This window comes from Scatophagus argus, chromosome 19 (genome assembly GCF_020382885.2).
Source record: "Scatophagus argus isolate fScaArg1 chromosome 19, fScaArg1.pri, whole genome shotgun sequence".
Taxonomy (NCBI): domain Eukaryota; kingdom Metazoa; phylum Chordata; class Actinopteri; family Scatophagidae; genus Scatophagus; species Scatophagus argus.
In genome coordinates this window covers 14,411,561-14,426,428 of record NC_058511.1, presented here as the reverse complement: position 1 = coordinate 14,426,428, position 14,868 = coordinate 14,411,561, and the positions used below count along the sequence as shown (strand labels likewise).

The following is a 14,868-nucleotide window of genomic DNA, read 5'->3' as shown; positions in this document are numbered from 1 at the left end:
AATGAGAAAGGCACCACTTCAGAAAAGTCAGGCATATGACCTGCATTAGAATGGGTATGTTTCCGATAATGCGTGAAGAGGAATGTGCAAAATGAAAGGTTGGCTGCTGCACGGTTAAAAGGGTCATTCTGAGAGGAAATGTGGGAGTTAAAGGGAAAGTAATTCCCTGCATGCTTAGCCTTATTAAATATGTAGCACAAAGGAAATGTGCTCTCTTTTACTCTTTAGCCAGACCCCGCTGGCTGCCAACCAAGCGGTGCATTTCAGGCTGCACCTTCAGGTAAAAATCCTCCAATGTGCAACATGGCAAGCATAGTTTTTATGGATTATGGTATTCAAGACTTTTTGCTGCTGCGTTTCTTCACCTGACCTTGACCGCCCTGAGGCTGTCATCTCTTCTTTTTCAGCCATGAGCAAATTCATACCCTGTTCTGTTCTGCACACCCCTCCCTCCCACTGCTTTAAATATTGAAGATGGATAATGGTGTTCGCCTTCTTCCCAGGGCCAGGCAGAAAGCTTGGAGATGGAGAGGCAAGCACATGCTCATGTTTAAAAGCACAAGCATGTCCTTACACATGCTACAAGATGCTTCATTCATGAAGTAAAAAAGAGGCAGAATTCAGCTTAACCCCATCCAAATTACATTTTTAGCCACTTCTTTAAAAAGGTTCTGCTGTGAAGCCACTGATTTCTACAGCTGTCCCATACAATGGTCACATCTCAAATCATCAGATAACACATTGATCTTTCTTCCAGTTCTGACTTCTTTGACATCTGTTGTCCCTCCCTGCCTCCTTAATCTAAATCCCTGTTAAATCTGTAATGACAGCACAGATGTTGCATGACAACATAAATAAGGTGCTGCTCTCTGTCATGCCATGATCACCATGATAATTACAGTCACTTGAAGCCAGTGGATGCCTTAATTATCAAATATTTCTGTCAGCAGTCCTCACACCTGGGCAGTATTAACTGTAATTTTAATACTCAAAGTGATAAACCACTTTATATAAGTTTGGAAATCTAAGACTTGATTTAGTTTTTTATCAAACAAGAAATCATAATGCAGAACTTTGTGGAAGGTTTTTAATTGTACCTTGATTTGTGATATGTCAAATAAAACAACACACTGTAACCTACATTCTGAATTAGACCACACCCCACCTCAAAACAAAGGCAAATGTTCACAAGAAATGCATAAAATTGCAAAACCGATAAAGTCAGGCCAACTTAAATAACTCTTTATAAGTCATAATAAAGTGCAAACAAAACATCACATGTTCATTAAATATATCTGTAAACTAAAAGACACAAACACTCTTTGTTTCTGTAAATTGTGCAGACTGGTGGAGACCATTTGGGAAGACTTTGGAGAGCAGGTCGGCTGTGCTGGTGGTGGACTGCGTGTGTGAGGGAAAGGAGGGAGGGTTACATGGTGAAGGCCAACAGATGGACACACATGGTTGACCATCTGCACAGGGGACAAGATTGGTTTGCCTTGACAGTTTTTTTCTGGAGTCTGGGGCTTCAGGGAGACTGTTGGCAGGTAAAAGTCCTCCAGAGAAAGAAGGCAAAGTAAGCATTGACAGGACTACCTGTGGTAATGGAGACAAGTGACATCTCCATTATACTGTAGATAATCCCCCACAGTGATTAACATACTTTGGAGTGACTTAACAATGATCAAATGCACAAACTGCTGGATCAAGGAACATTATAAGTTCTTCTATATATTATAAGCTATAGGAGGCCTTGAGACTGCAATCAGGGTTATGGAGAGGGATAAATGAATAACAGGGTCCTTTTAGTCAGGAGTGTCCAAATGGAGCCTGTGTGTTCAGGGGTCTCTGGACAATGACAGCGTTCGCCAAATCAGCCTCTTCAAGACTCAATTCTTTGTCATTGAGCTCCCGGAAAGGAAGTGATGTCGTCAGGACAAAAGGGGGGCAGCTCCTCTGGGAGCGTGCCACAAAATCTTGAACATCGGTGATCCTAGAAAAGAATTAGAATTGAAGAAAAGCAGAGTTAGAACTATTCATGTCTTTTCCTTACCAGTAGCAACACATTGCTGGCAAAATACTCTGTTCTCTCTTGTGACACATGATTTCTCTTGGAGGCACTATACCAGTAACATAATCTATTATTAATCAGGAGCCAGCGTGTACAGGCGAACCTATGGCAGCCCTACTCTTCACACACCAGCTCAAGGTTAGAGGGACTCAGCCCTTTCCATCCTTAAGCTACAAACTCTGTTATATAAATGCTGCATCTGAGTTACGCAATACCTCCCTGGGGATTTTATAGATCCACTCTGTTGCTACATCTCAGATTATGTTTTCTGCAGCCCCATGCACTGTGGTAGGGGATATAACATGCCTTCAACTCCAGCAGACTAGAACAAAGCATTACGTAACCCTCAAACAACCCCCCTCACCACTTCCCAAGCTAATACAAACAAAAATCTTTTGTCATCCATTGAACTACTTCTTTCCTTTGATGCTTGAGATTAGGGGATTTGCAGACAGCATATCAGGGGTAGAGCTAGAGTTAGTCTGTCTTCATTATGTAGATATTATATATGTTGAGAACAGATGTGGAGAGAGATGTGTTTAGGTTTTGACATTGCGATACACACCGATGCGATAGGTTAAACCTCTGCACCAATCTCCTGCCATCAGCCAACCAGATCTGCAGGGAGGTAACAGGAAGGGCGTGGTCTAGTGTTACCATGGGAATAGGAAGAGATTCTCCGTCCTCGTGCACAGATGGTGACCTGGCCACTACTCTGGGTGCAACACTGGGGGTGCACAGGAATAAATAACAGATTAAGAGCTAGTTAGAAGTACACACAGCATTATGCATTATGTATTTGTCTAATTTAATTGTATTTGGTATAGGCAAAAGCAGTCTTACATAAAATATTTTTGGACTCACTTTTGAACAACTTGTTATTCTCACAGTGATGTTTTGAACATGCTGAGGCTCTGAGGAGGGAGTGACTGTGCTTCATCAGATTTGCTTATAGTTTCATTTTTATACCTGGATTTAGAAGGACACCTAGTGGTCTAAAGTGGTAAAGTATACTGAACTTTGGGCTTGAGAAAGTGACTAGCAAAGGTAAAATCACATATCAACAAATAAAATACCCTAATTTTAATCAATTTCTTGGTGATACTATGACAAGAAGAATCTCTTGCCTGCCAAGTCGGTATCCTCGTCCACTGAAGGGGTGAAAAGCTTTTTTCTTGGGAACATAATTTTCTTCTGTCAGATCCTCCACGCTGATCTCCAGCTCTTCCTCTTCTGCTCTGCTCTCCCACTCTGCTGGAAGCTCCCTGAGACAAATTAAAGACCAGCCTTGGCATCTAGTCAGATCAATCAATATGACAAATGAGCACTAACGAACATTATGCTTTATCTATCTTATGTCGCCTGGTTGTGGTCTGGTGGAGGGACAGCTTTACCGTTAATTTCCCTTAGGGGACTGATGGGGTTCGACTATAAAATTGAACCAAGGACAGACATAATGTTACATTTCAGTTGCATACAGAGTCCAGCTTTCTCTCTGTATACAGACACTATGTATAGAGTATATACAAAATACCGTATTTCAAAAATGCCAAAACTTGCTGATATCAGCTTCTCAACTGATCTCTGATGGTGTCACATTGTGTTGACGTGATATTGTGAAGAACATTTTTCACAATTATCTGATGTTTTACAGATAAATGATTATTATATTAATGGAGAAAATAATTCAGATTAACAATTAACAGAATGAAAATGGTCATTCTCTTACTTACTTCACTGGAAGTAAGGGGCCAAGCCCAACCCCCCAGACAGCACCATACCACACCTGAATTCAAGAATAAAGAGGTGTGTCCCAGTACTTTTGTCTATATAGGTTAGTGTCAATGAGTCAATGAACAAGTAAGAACTGTTTGTCGTGGATGCAGCTCACATATTCTCAATACAACCCAGACCCAACAGAAACACTGAGTGAAAAAGTGTAACACCACAATAAAAATTAAAGTAATAATAACATATCTTCTGTGCAGGCATTTTGAGGAGGAAAAAAGGAAGAGGTGGAAGACAAATTAGAAATGAAAATTAAGCCCAGGCCGGTAGGGTCAGGGGCTATCCTGCTCGACCTGTTTCTGGAAACTGACTGGGTTCAGCACCTGTATGGTTACATCTGGAACCTCCTTTGCCACTATAAATAAATTTGAACTAATATTTTATGTTATCTGTTCTATCATTGTTTTATTTCCCAAGTTACTCATAAATCGCTTGTTTCCCTATTTTGGTTGACATTTTAATAAAACTGTTGTGTCATTTGTGCTGTCCTCCATTTTTAACTACTACTACTATGACAATATGAGAGGAAAAAGTTAGGTTGTTTCAAGCCAGAAGGTGGGCTAATAAAAGCCAGAAGTGACAATGAACAGTTCAGTCACAGATATCAGTACTATCAGAGCTTGATATATTGTCCTTTTGGGCTTTTAGGTTGTAAAATATTACTTAATACACATATCACTCACCCCCTTTTGATTGCGTCCAGGAAGTCTTGATTCTCTGGTACAGAGTAGCTGCGAAACTCCTCGTCATTTACAGTGAAACCGTCTTTCCATAGCCTCACCACCATCTCCACCTGGAACGAATGCCACAAAAAAGATCAAGCTGAGATACAATGATCCCCGTACGTGCTGAACTCTGAAGCCGACCGAAGGTTTTGGGTGCAAAAGTTGAGTGTCAGTGAATGTCACTTGAATTTGTTAAATGTTAGAATAAAGGTATTTCACTGCCGGGACAAAAAAAACAATTTTTCATTTATTAAAACATAATGTGTACATGTTTAACATATTACAGTACATTAGTGTTTTACATAATTATTCATTCATATGTCCACGAATGTGCTGCTAACAATCTCAAAAGATGTCTGTAGGCATGATGAAGTTCTTCTGTCACACATGCAAAATGCACACTTGCAAAGATGAAAATTTTGTGAGGTGAATTTGGGACTGACCTTTGACGTCCCTGAGGCATCGTAACAGATCTTCTCCACCTCATCGAGGAGGTCTTCTACCGAGAAACTACGCCTCATTGGAGCCTCCTCTTCATTTTCTTCACTGACAACCCATTAAGGAATAGACATGTGCAATTCAGTCATTAGATCTCTAACTGACTTTGGCCTGCAGTCACAGGCTTTAGTGTACAGAAACAATGCACTCTCATAAAGCATTTAGGTTGGACGCATACAGACTAAATCAACTGATGTCTTCACACATTATAACCTACTAACCTACATACAATCCAGTACATACAATCTAGCGGCTGAGTTGTTCGTTTAGCAAAATATATGAAGCATGGGTTAAATCCATTTGTTCCGTTTATATGTAAGAGCTTTTAAGGAGTGATAATTCGCAATCAGTTTGTTGTGACTTACCTGTTTTTATCTCTCTCACCCCCCACAGTGTCAATCTCTTTCATGACGTTTTGTGTTTTCCATCTAAACAAATAAGAAATAGGCAAAGCAACTGTCATTATAGGGCCTATTACCTTCACAGACAAGTTTGGTATATTTATAAATAACGGTAACCTTTACTGGCAAGACGGTTCTTTACTTATGCGTATTCAATGGCATTCGCGTGAACACTGTCAGTGTGTTTCACTGCTAAAAAATGGTTAAAAAATGTCCCACAAACGATACAATAATTTTTTGAAAGGCCTAAACCTTATCGATAAACAACCAAGCAGACTATAACGTTATCGTTAATTATGTAAGTGGGCGTCAGAAAGCCATGGACGCGAACGACAGAAGGCCTGTATATAATAACACGGATTATCAATACATATAATACACACAGTAGATGCTCATTTACACGCCCGCATTAAGGTTAAGGTCAAATACTGATTTACCAGTCCGTGTTTTGGCAGTGAATCCCGGGCTACACATCTGCAGCCATAAGTTCCGTCGCTTCTGCTGAGCAATACGTCTGACGTAACTGTACCGTAAATCGACTCCTCTTGTCGTAATGACACTACACTGCTGAGCTCAGCATCTCCTCAGCAGTCCCATTCCAGTCTATCATCTGTCTATCTATCTGAGGGATGAGAGATATAGTGACAATAATGAGGCTATAATTACGGTACAGGTTAGGCTATCATCCCCTAAAGGCACCTCATATGTCTACATGTGTGAAATGACAATAAAGCTCCTTGAATCCTTGAATCCTTTACTGCAATCCAATTAGGCAGCATTTCCTTTCCCTACAGTTTTATCCATTTTTCTAATAACATGAAACAACAACATACAGCATTCCATGAATAAAAAAAAGAAAAAAAAGAAATATACATACACAGGGTGGAAGAACAGATCAACAACATAAACAGACAGGCAGACAAGAACAAAAGCAGCTTGTTTCTCTTGATCCCATAGTTCAGGTCCATCCACCACCGGCTGTGTCACCTTTGACCTAGTCTCAGTCCAAATGAGGGTGGCTTATATTCTGAGTTTACCCAATACTCATTGAAAACGCCTTGTAAATCCTTTATTTGATTTGTTGTTACAATGGATGTGTGTTTCTCAACAGCTTAGATTTGATATGTTTTGAATAGTACTAATAAATCATTTTTTTCAGAAACAGAAAATATTCTGAGAGTGATAAAATTTTGTGTTCTGGTGCAGACACCTGCTGTCTTTTTACATGTGATCACAGAAAATGCATACAGCTTCTCTCTGAAGATACTCATAATGTAGCTATAATATACAATAAAATAAAAATAAAATTTAAAAAAAATCCAGACATGAACAAATATGCAGATATTGCCCCACCTACTGACAGAACAACAGCAGCATATTGGGTTTATATAGGTTTTTCCACTTGATGAATATTATCTTTCATACATTTATTGCAACATATTTCTGAGATGTAGGAACCAAATGGTACAGCTGAGTACAAGCTGACCTGTTGCTGTAGATCAACAAGGTTTGATAATGTTAACTTTTTACTTTTTATAGAGAGGTGATAGAACTGTAATAGATAATGGTCAATGTGGAAAATATTTGAAAAGTGAATCTTTTTTTAATAAATGGGAGGCTGATCACTCCAAACTTTCCGCTTCGTCCCAGTGTCACATTTCACTCATCTTTTACAGTTTAAAGTCTTGTACTCTAAAACCAAGAAAATTAAAACTTCAAATTCACTAGAACATGACATTACCCTGAAGGGTACACTGTGTGTTTACAAAAACATTTTATTTCTGTTTCTGAACTTAATTTCTTTTATGTTCCTAAGAGGATAAATGTGCTTCAGTAACCTTCTTAGTAGAGGAGTGACTTTATTTAACTATATGGAGACCTCAGTGTTCACTGTAAACTGCACGTTATCGCCCGCAACAGCATAACACAGTAAATGTTGTTAATGTATACTATAAAAATATCATTTGTTATTTTATTCATCACATTTGTTCATTTTATATATATATTTGATTACTAAGGGAGCAGTTCTTCGTGGAGGTAGTCCGGTCAGCAAAAATGTATGCACCTGCCAAACAGACCTAGCAGTTACATCCACTTGAGAGAGAGAGAGCGAGAAGGAGCGAGAGAGAGAGAGAGAGAGAGAGAGAGAGAGAGAGAGAGAGAAGGAGCGACAGAGAGATATAGACAGGGAGAGAAAGAGAGAGAGTAATGGCGCCTCGATGCTGCACTCACTGAGGCAGTGTTTGGAGCCGGTTAGGGAGATTCGGTAAGGGCAGACAAAAGGAAAAAAACATGGTGAACACAAGGAAAAGCTCACGGCCGGGGAGCGGTCCCTTCATCTCCTCGAGGACTAGGTCGTCGTCGAGAAACGAGCGAAACTCTGAGGAACATGTAAGCCGGTTTCCTTTCTTTGCCGGCGAGCTAGCTGGCTCTGCTAGTTGGCTAGGTAGCTGTAGCCGTGGCCTCAAGGTGCTCCACACAGTTTATTATTCACAGCAAAGTATGTGCAGTATTGATCTTGACACCCGCTCAGTCACGCAGATACACAATGAAAGAACTGAATGCAGCGATTCATAAGCGTGTCGTTCGTACTGAACGCATTGTTCAGCTGTCAAATTACAAGCTAGCGATGTTAACTCCTGGCTAGCCCCAACTTGAGTTCCCTTTGTGTTTGGCAATTTACCCGGCTGACTTGTTTCACCATTGTAGCCATAAATTAACCATACAAATAAAGACAGCTGGATCTTTGACATGAGGCTATTAGCATTAGTCATTGTCGCTGCTCTGGAATTATTGGCGTATTTTATTTTGTCAAATTGAGAGATAAAGCTTTAGTTAAGCTAGCATTTGTAGGTTATAGCTAGCCCTTCAGCTATTCTACAGTGGGGGAAGGGAGTCCCAGGTTCAAAACTGTTGGCTGGCTCAGGTCCCGTATTTAGCAACTCTGAACTTGGTGAACTTTCTGTTGTAAATGCCCTAAAGACCCACATATAGCATGCTTTTCTTATAAGTGTTTTAAACGTACTCGTATATACCAAATACTGGTTTTATACCTCGAAATGTTCACTTGAGTAAATTAAAAGCCTCAGTTTGTAGTCTGGTCGTCTGACCTACAAGCTGTCTGACAGTCTTTGTCTCAAAATGTAAACATTGAGATTATGCAAGGGAGGTTCTGTTTCCGCATCATTTAGGGTTATTATGGCGCTGAGAACAGACGAAAAATATCATTTACCGATCCAATACTTTCTGTTTTCCTATACCTTAGTAACAGTCATTAACACATTCCTGAGGTTTAATGCTTTGTTTGGCGAGAGTTTATACTTTGTTGGATTGAGGTTCGAGAAATTCAGGTCTTTCCTGGCTTATATCCAGCCTCGTAGATAGTACGTTAAGCAACCTACAGGACTGGTTAAAGGGCTTTTGAATGATAAACCTTTCATTTTCACAATGTTATTTATAACAATTCAGATTTTTATGCACTAAGCCCCCAAGCATTTTGCTCAACTTGGTGTGTATTGTTTTTTTTTTTTTTGACATTGTTGTCCAAAACTTGCTCCTTAGACTGACCATTGTTTTGTGCCATTCTTTTCAAAGTAAGTTAAATGAAGAATCATTTAAAGGTAGATCCATCAATATTTTTGTCCTCTGTTAGTACATCTTGCACTTATCCCTCTGTCTGCTTCTGTCTATCCAGCAAGTCAGACAAACCAAGCATTGCAGACAGTTGCCCGTGACAACAGTGAGATACACTCTCATATCAGTAGGGAAGTTAAGCTGTGAAGGGCGTGAGGATCAAGGGCATATGTCTGGTTGGTGCTCTGTTGTGATTCATAGAATACATTGAGGAAATGGGTACAAGATGTCTTGTCTCATCACAATACTCTATTCTGGTTTTGTCATTTGGAGCTCTTGCTTTCTTCTGTCTGAAGTTCTTATGCTGTCATGGGTTTAATATTTACTTGAGCTGTTTGGCCATGATTGCTAATATTGTGGTTTTGTACAGTGATTGATGGAGTGAATTTTTTTAATGTAAATATTTGCAAAAGGCTGTCACAGTATGAGACATTTTCTTTTTCTCTCGCTTTCCTGTTCTTATCATTTGTCATTCTTTCTTCCTCTTTTGAGCTGGTGTAATATATATTTGTTCAACAGAAGGAGCCCAGTAGTGATGTGAGCAGTCCCAGCAGCCCGCGGTTGGCCCCTCCTTCCAAGCGGACACGCCGCCAGACTGCCTCCGAGCTCAGCTCCAGTGATACCTCCCCGTCTCCTCAGACTAAAAGCCAGAGAGTCAGCTGGGACATTCCCACCTACCACACCAGGTAGGCTGCTGGGCTTGTTTCAGTCATCATTGCATCTCTCAATGAGATAGAAACGAAACAGCGCATAAAATTGTGCAGTACTGCAAGAGACTAGTATGTTATATTTTCTTTTGCAGGAGTATGATTTTTAAAAACATGTTATTAAGGTGTAAAGGTGTATTAAAATTAAGGTTGCAATTGTACCAATTTTGCAGTATTCCAGTTAGGACGGATCTGATCCAATTCTGATTCTTTTGGGTTTTGATTCTAACATAACTCACTGGATATCAGACTGATGACACTGATCCATGTACTGAGCTTGCACTGCTTGTGGAGCTTTTCCAGTTCCACTGCATGAGTCTGTCTCTCCACCAGACGTTGAATTGGACTGATGAGAAAAATCTAATTTACTGGACACCATAGAAGTTAACTCTGGGGTTGACACTGTATACATCATAACGTTACTATTGTTAAATATCTCCGGAGACTTATTTATTACGCTGAAGATAACTGTTGCGGTGTGATTGTAACCCTTTAAGAATCTTTGTTATCTAGCTTTGAACTGCAGTGTTTGAAGACTTGAATGTAAAATCCACCCTTAAGAATCAGAACACTGAATATCTTCTGTGATTATATATATATATTTTTTGTTTTGAAAACAGTTGTTGTAGCAATTTGTGATTTTTTTTTTTTTTTTTTTGGTCATTTTTTAAACTTATATCCCAACTCCAAACCTGATATCATTCCTCAAACACAACGTATTGAAAGAGATGCATAAAGCTCTCTAACTGCTTGTTAACCCAAACAGTCAGTCAAGTTGTTGACATCAGTCAGTCAGTTGACATCATCATAATCATAATAGTGTTATACTGTAATATTTTTCGGAGTCCACTATGGTACCCTGAATATCCAATATCTTTGCAACTCCAATTGAAATTATTTAGTTCATTGGTTCATATGTCTGTACAAAGAGTTTGTCTTGATGGAGATTTGCTCTAGGGTCATGTTCTTCAATTAATTTCTCGTAATTGTAAGTTATATGTGCGGTCTCAAACATATGTATGATCAACTGTTGTCTTCTGTGCAGATGTCCATACCTATTTTCACTTTGTTGTTGTTTTTTTTTCTTCTAGGTTGTCCTCTCGCATAATGCAAAATGGACACGGTAATGCAATTCTTTTAAATTTGTCCCTTTCAAAAAAAAATAATAAAAATACACTGAGCATACGAATTTGGGAAACATACGATTAAATAATTGGTCCATAATTAAATTTTTGTTGATGTGCAGCCCATATGAGTCATCGGAATGAGGAGAGCGGAGGGGCGGATCACTCTCACATGAATGGCCATGTGGAGCTGAAGAGGAGCTGCCGTGTCAGGAAGAGCCAATTTGAACACCTCAATCAGAGCCTGCTGTTTGATCAGCTGGTCAACAGGTAGCTTGCAGCCCCCTTGTTGACACTTTTCATTGCAATATCTCATTTAACAGAAGAAAAACAGGAAGTGGATAGGTTTGAATTTCATGGAGCATACTTTATTCATCTTGGATTCAAGGAGCTTTATTGTCATAATATATATATATAATAATGATATATAAATATAAAAACAACCAGAATAGAAAAAAAATAAACAGTGACAGAGATGACAACTATATGTACAGTGGTATTGTGCAAATGAAAAGAGTAGTGCAAAGTTCTGTGCAAGATGGCTGCATTGTGCAATGTTCCGTGGGTGGTTGTCAGGGAAGAGAGAGGGAGGGTAATGTGTGGGGTGGGGATGGGGTAGCAGCAGGGGCTACAGAGGTCCTCCGGAGTTCAACATTCTCACAGCTTCTGGGAAGAAGCTGTTCCTCAGTCTGGTGGTCCTGCTCTTAATGCTGCACAGCCTCCTGCCTGAGGGGAGGGGGCAAACGGTTCATGTGAGGGGTGGGTGGGGTCCCTTCATGATGCAGGAGGCCCTTTTCCTGCATCTGGAGGTGTAAATGTCCATGGTGGTGGTTGGAACATATGGAAATGGACTCCTAGAGTATATACAGGTGTGTGCTTGAAGTATCTGGGCATTAAAACATCAGTTTATACTCATTCTTCTCAGGGCAGCAGTCAAGTCCTCTGCTCCTGTTCACTTAATATGGATGGGGATACCCTCCGATTAGAGTTGAAAGTCAGCATGTTCCACCATAACCATTCTGTCTTTTCAGATCCAATGCTTTTGTGTCAAGAGGCTCATAAGATATATCACTGTCCAAAATTGCATTGTAGACACTCCTATCCTACACCTCTGTAAGACAAGGATTATGTGTTTTGATCATCTGTAAAGCTGCCTTCAGTTTGTCATATTTTGCGTTGTTTTGCGTTGTTATGCAGCACTGCTGAGGCTGTCCTTCAGGAGATGGACAACATCAGCAGCATCAGGCAGAACCGTGAGGTGGAGCGACTTCGCATGTGGACTGGGGATACTGAGGAGGTGAGTGTGGCTCTGCTGTAACACACAGCCCACAGCTAGGAAAATACAGTATCGCTGCCTGATGTTCTGATGTGGAGGACAAAAGCGATACTGAAAAGGCTGTGTTTTTCCAGGAAAACATGGACATGTATTCCCGTGTGAAGCGCAGGAAGTCCATGCGCAGGAGCACTTTCAGCATGCCTACACACCACAAAGTCTTGAGCAAAACAGAGCAGGAGGAAGAGGAAGAAGAGGAAGGGACGGAAGGTGAGTGTCCTACTGATGTTCTACTCATGATTCAGTGGAGAGAGCCAGAAGGAACCACCTCATCTTTAATGGAATATATCAAACTAGGGCTGCTTTGGATGACTTTTTATTTTTTGAATTTGGTGGTATTCTTAAAGTCTCCGAAGTGTATAAACTGCACTTTTGATTTACAGATTCTCATGGTGAGGAAGAGGAGGAGGATGCAGAGGATGACGACGAAGATGATGAAGGAGATGAAGTGGAAGAAGCAGGAGAGGAAAATGACAGACCATACAACCTGAGGCAGCGAAAGACGGTGCAGAGATACGAGGCACCACCTATCGGTAATTGTTGCTTATCTTTTTTGAATCTGTCCATTTATTTAAGGATTTTAGAGGATTGGTGTGTGACAACCAGTTGTCTTTTCATTTGCTTTCTCAGAACCTGTAAATAGAAAACAGAGCAACCCCTCACTTTTTGACACCCACAGATCGCCAGCTAGAAGAAGCCATATAAGGTTGGTAGACATTTGTGAAATTTGATTTGGAATATGTTACAATGTGTGATACTTAAAGCAGCTTTTTCACCATGATGACTAATTAAGTCAGAGCTGTGGTTATCAAAAGTTTTTTACACTTGAACTAGCTTCTGCTCATTAAGGAATGTGAATGAGTAACGGTGTGACACTGAATCTAGATTGTCGCACTTAACCAGAGTGAAGAAACATGCCATTCACAGCAGTGACACCACCTCGTCTTCTGATGAAGAGCGGTTTGAGCGTAGAAAAAGCAAGAGCATGACCCGAGCCAGAAACAGGTGATGGCTGCTGCTTTCTTTCTTTAACCATTTAAACTTCTGTTAGACTGCCATTTCAACATCAGTTTACCCTGACTGGTGCGCCTTTAACAGGGAAACTCCCAAGAGGACTATCATACCATAGAGAAAATTATATTGAACCGGACTAAATTATAAAGAACCTTTTTTCTCTCTCCATTTTGCTCTAATATAACCTCTGAAAACTTAACTCATGGTGTGATTAAGTTTATTACCACTGCCAAGGAGGGTATGTTTTCTCTTTGGTCTGTTTCTTTGTCAGTAGGATTACAGAATAAATGTCATACATCTTAAAATCCCATACGTGGTTGTTAAGTTCATTAGTGACAAAGCATAGACAACTGTAAAAGTACATTGTCTCCATATCACAATCCACATTGACAGGTAACAGTAATTCTTCGGGATAGCCTACACATGTCGTTGTTCAAACTTTATACAGAAGCAATCGTTATGGAGCACTCAGGGCTACTGAATCATGCTGTTTTATATTATTATGTTTGCATCTTAAATAAAGGATCATTTATATTCTGAATGCATACATCCTTTGTCGGGTTTGATATTGTCTCATACTTTTGACTGGTTTAAATTTGGTCTATTATACTGTGTGAGTAGGTATTTGTACTCCTTGCATGTACTCACTTATGTCAGTCTTATTTATTCACAGATGTTTGCCCATGAACTTGACTGCAGAAGACCTGGCTAGTGGGGTGCTACGTGATCGTGTGAAAGTGGGTGCCAGCTTGGCTGATGTGGATCCCATGAGCCTTGATAGCTCAGTGAGTGGAAATGGCATTAAATACCAAAGAGCGGCGCAGTTTTAGTCTTCAATCTTGAAAGTTCAACCTTTAATGAAGTCTAAGAGAGCTTTGTTAATACTTACTGGGTAATTTTGTAGCCACACAGAGAGGCTTCCTGCTTCAGATCTATGAAAGACCTTCAATTTTTTTAGGTGAATGTTAAAAATATGTGCTTCCTCCCCAGGTGAGATTTGACAGTGTGGGTGGCCTCAGTAATCACATTCAGTCACTAAAGGAGATGGTTGTGTTTCCGCTGCTTTACCCTGAAATCTTTGAGAAGTTTAAGATTCAGCCTCCCAGGTGAGAAGACTTCACATGTGACAGTTCATGACAAGAAGATCACTTCATTTGGTTTTGAATGTTGTTGTATTTTCTGATAAGTAAGATGGATAAGCAAACATATTGAAATCCGATCACACTTTTATGCTGACTGTTTTATAATTTGTCTTAGTCCACATATAGCAATTGAGAGTACGTGCGGCTGACATTACCATTATTAAATGAACACTGTTTCCATTTCCTCTCCCTTTCTTTTTAGAGGGTGTTTGTTCTATGGCCCTCCAGGGACAGGAAAGACTCTGGTAGCAAGGGCGCTTGCCAATGAGTGTAGCCATGGGGACAGAAAAGTTTCCTTCTTCATGAGGAAAGGAGCTGACTGCCTCAGCAAGTGGGTTGGTGAATCTGAACGGCAGCTACGCCTGCTCTTTGACCAGGTGAGGCACATAGACAGCACACTGGCAAGGGTGAAGACATTTTTTTGGACAGTAT

At 40.2% G+C, this 14,868-nt stretch overlaps 2 protein-coding genes across 8 annotated transcripts in view; one reads left to right on the top strand and one right to left on the bottom strand.

The window, feature by feature from the left end:
* Positions 1–1,073: 1,073 nt before the first annotated feature.
* On the bottom strand, positions 1,074–6,069 carry ubxn2a (UBX domain protein 2A). Of its 3 annotated transcripts, none has more exons than XM_046373966.1 (7): positions 5,921–6,069; positions 5,448–5,510; positions 5,028–5,130; positions 4,543–4,652; positions 3,199–3,366; positions 2,637–2,798; positions 1,074–1,993 (listed from the first exon to the last, which is right to left on the bottom strand). In XM_046373966.1, exons 2-7 carry the CDS (start codon positions 5,489–5,491, stop codon positions 1,810–1,812), a joined length of 771 nt encoding a protein of 256 aa, XP_046229922.1. In that variant the 5' UTR covers positions 5,492–5,510; positions 5,921–6,069; the 3' UTR covers positions 1,074–1,809. The 3 variants fall into 3 exon arrangements, with proteins under 3 accessions (XP_046229922.1, XP_046229920.1, XP_046229921.1); XM_046373964.1 differs by lacking the exon at positions 5,921–6,069 and adding an exon at positions 5,626–5,685; XM_046373965.1 differs by lacking the exon at positions 5,921–6,069 and adding an exon at positions 5,626–5,685 and having other exon boundaries at positions 3,199–3,336.
* A 1,586-nt stretch (positions 6,070–7,655) lies between these two features.
* The window catches only part of atad2b (ATPase family AAA domain containing 2B), a 66,656-nt gene continuing 59,443 nt past the window's right edge, over positions 7,656–14,868 (top strand). For 4 of the 5 annotated variants that reach the window (XR_006841608.1, XR_006841606.1, XR_006841607.1 and 1 more), the window contains exons 1-12: positions 7,656–7,874; positions 9,636–9,802; positions 10,915–10,946; positions 11,070–11,217; positions 12,145–12,244; positions 12,358–12,490; positions 12,664–12,813; positions 12,911–12,986; positions 13,166–13,285; positions 13,968–14,079; positions 14,285–14,400; positions 14,639–14,813. Coding sequence is in view for 2 of the 5 variants with exons in the window: in XM_046372852.1 (XP_046228808.1) it covers positions 7,776–7,874; positions 9,636–9,802; positions 10,915–10,946; positions 11,070–11,217; positions 12,145–12,244; positions 12,358–12,490; positions 12,664–12,813; positions 12,911–12,986; positions 13,166–13,285; positions 13,968–14,079; positions 14,285–14,400; positions 14,639–14,813 (1,428 nt within the window). In the remaining 3 variants the exon portion in view is untranslated. The remainder of the gene's footprint in view (positions 7,875–9,635; positions 9,803–10,914; positions 10,947–11,069; positions 11,218–12,144; positions 12,245–12,357; positions 12,491–12,663; positions 12,814–12,910; positions 12,987–13,165; positions 13,286–13,967; positions 14,080–14,284; positions 14,401–14,638; positions 14,814–14,868) is intronic. The other variant, XM_046372854.1, reaches the window with a different exon arrangement.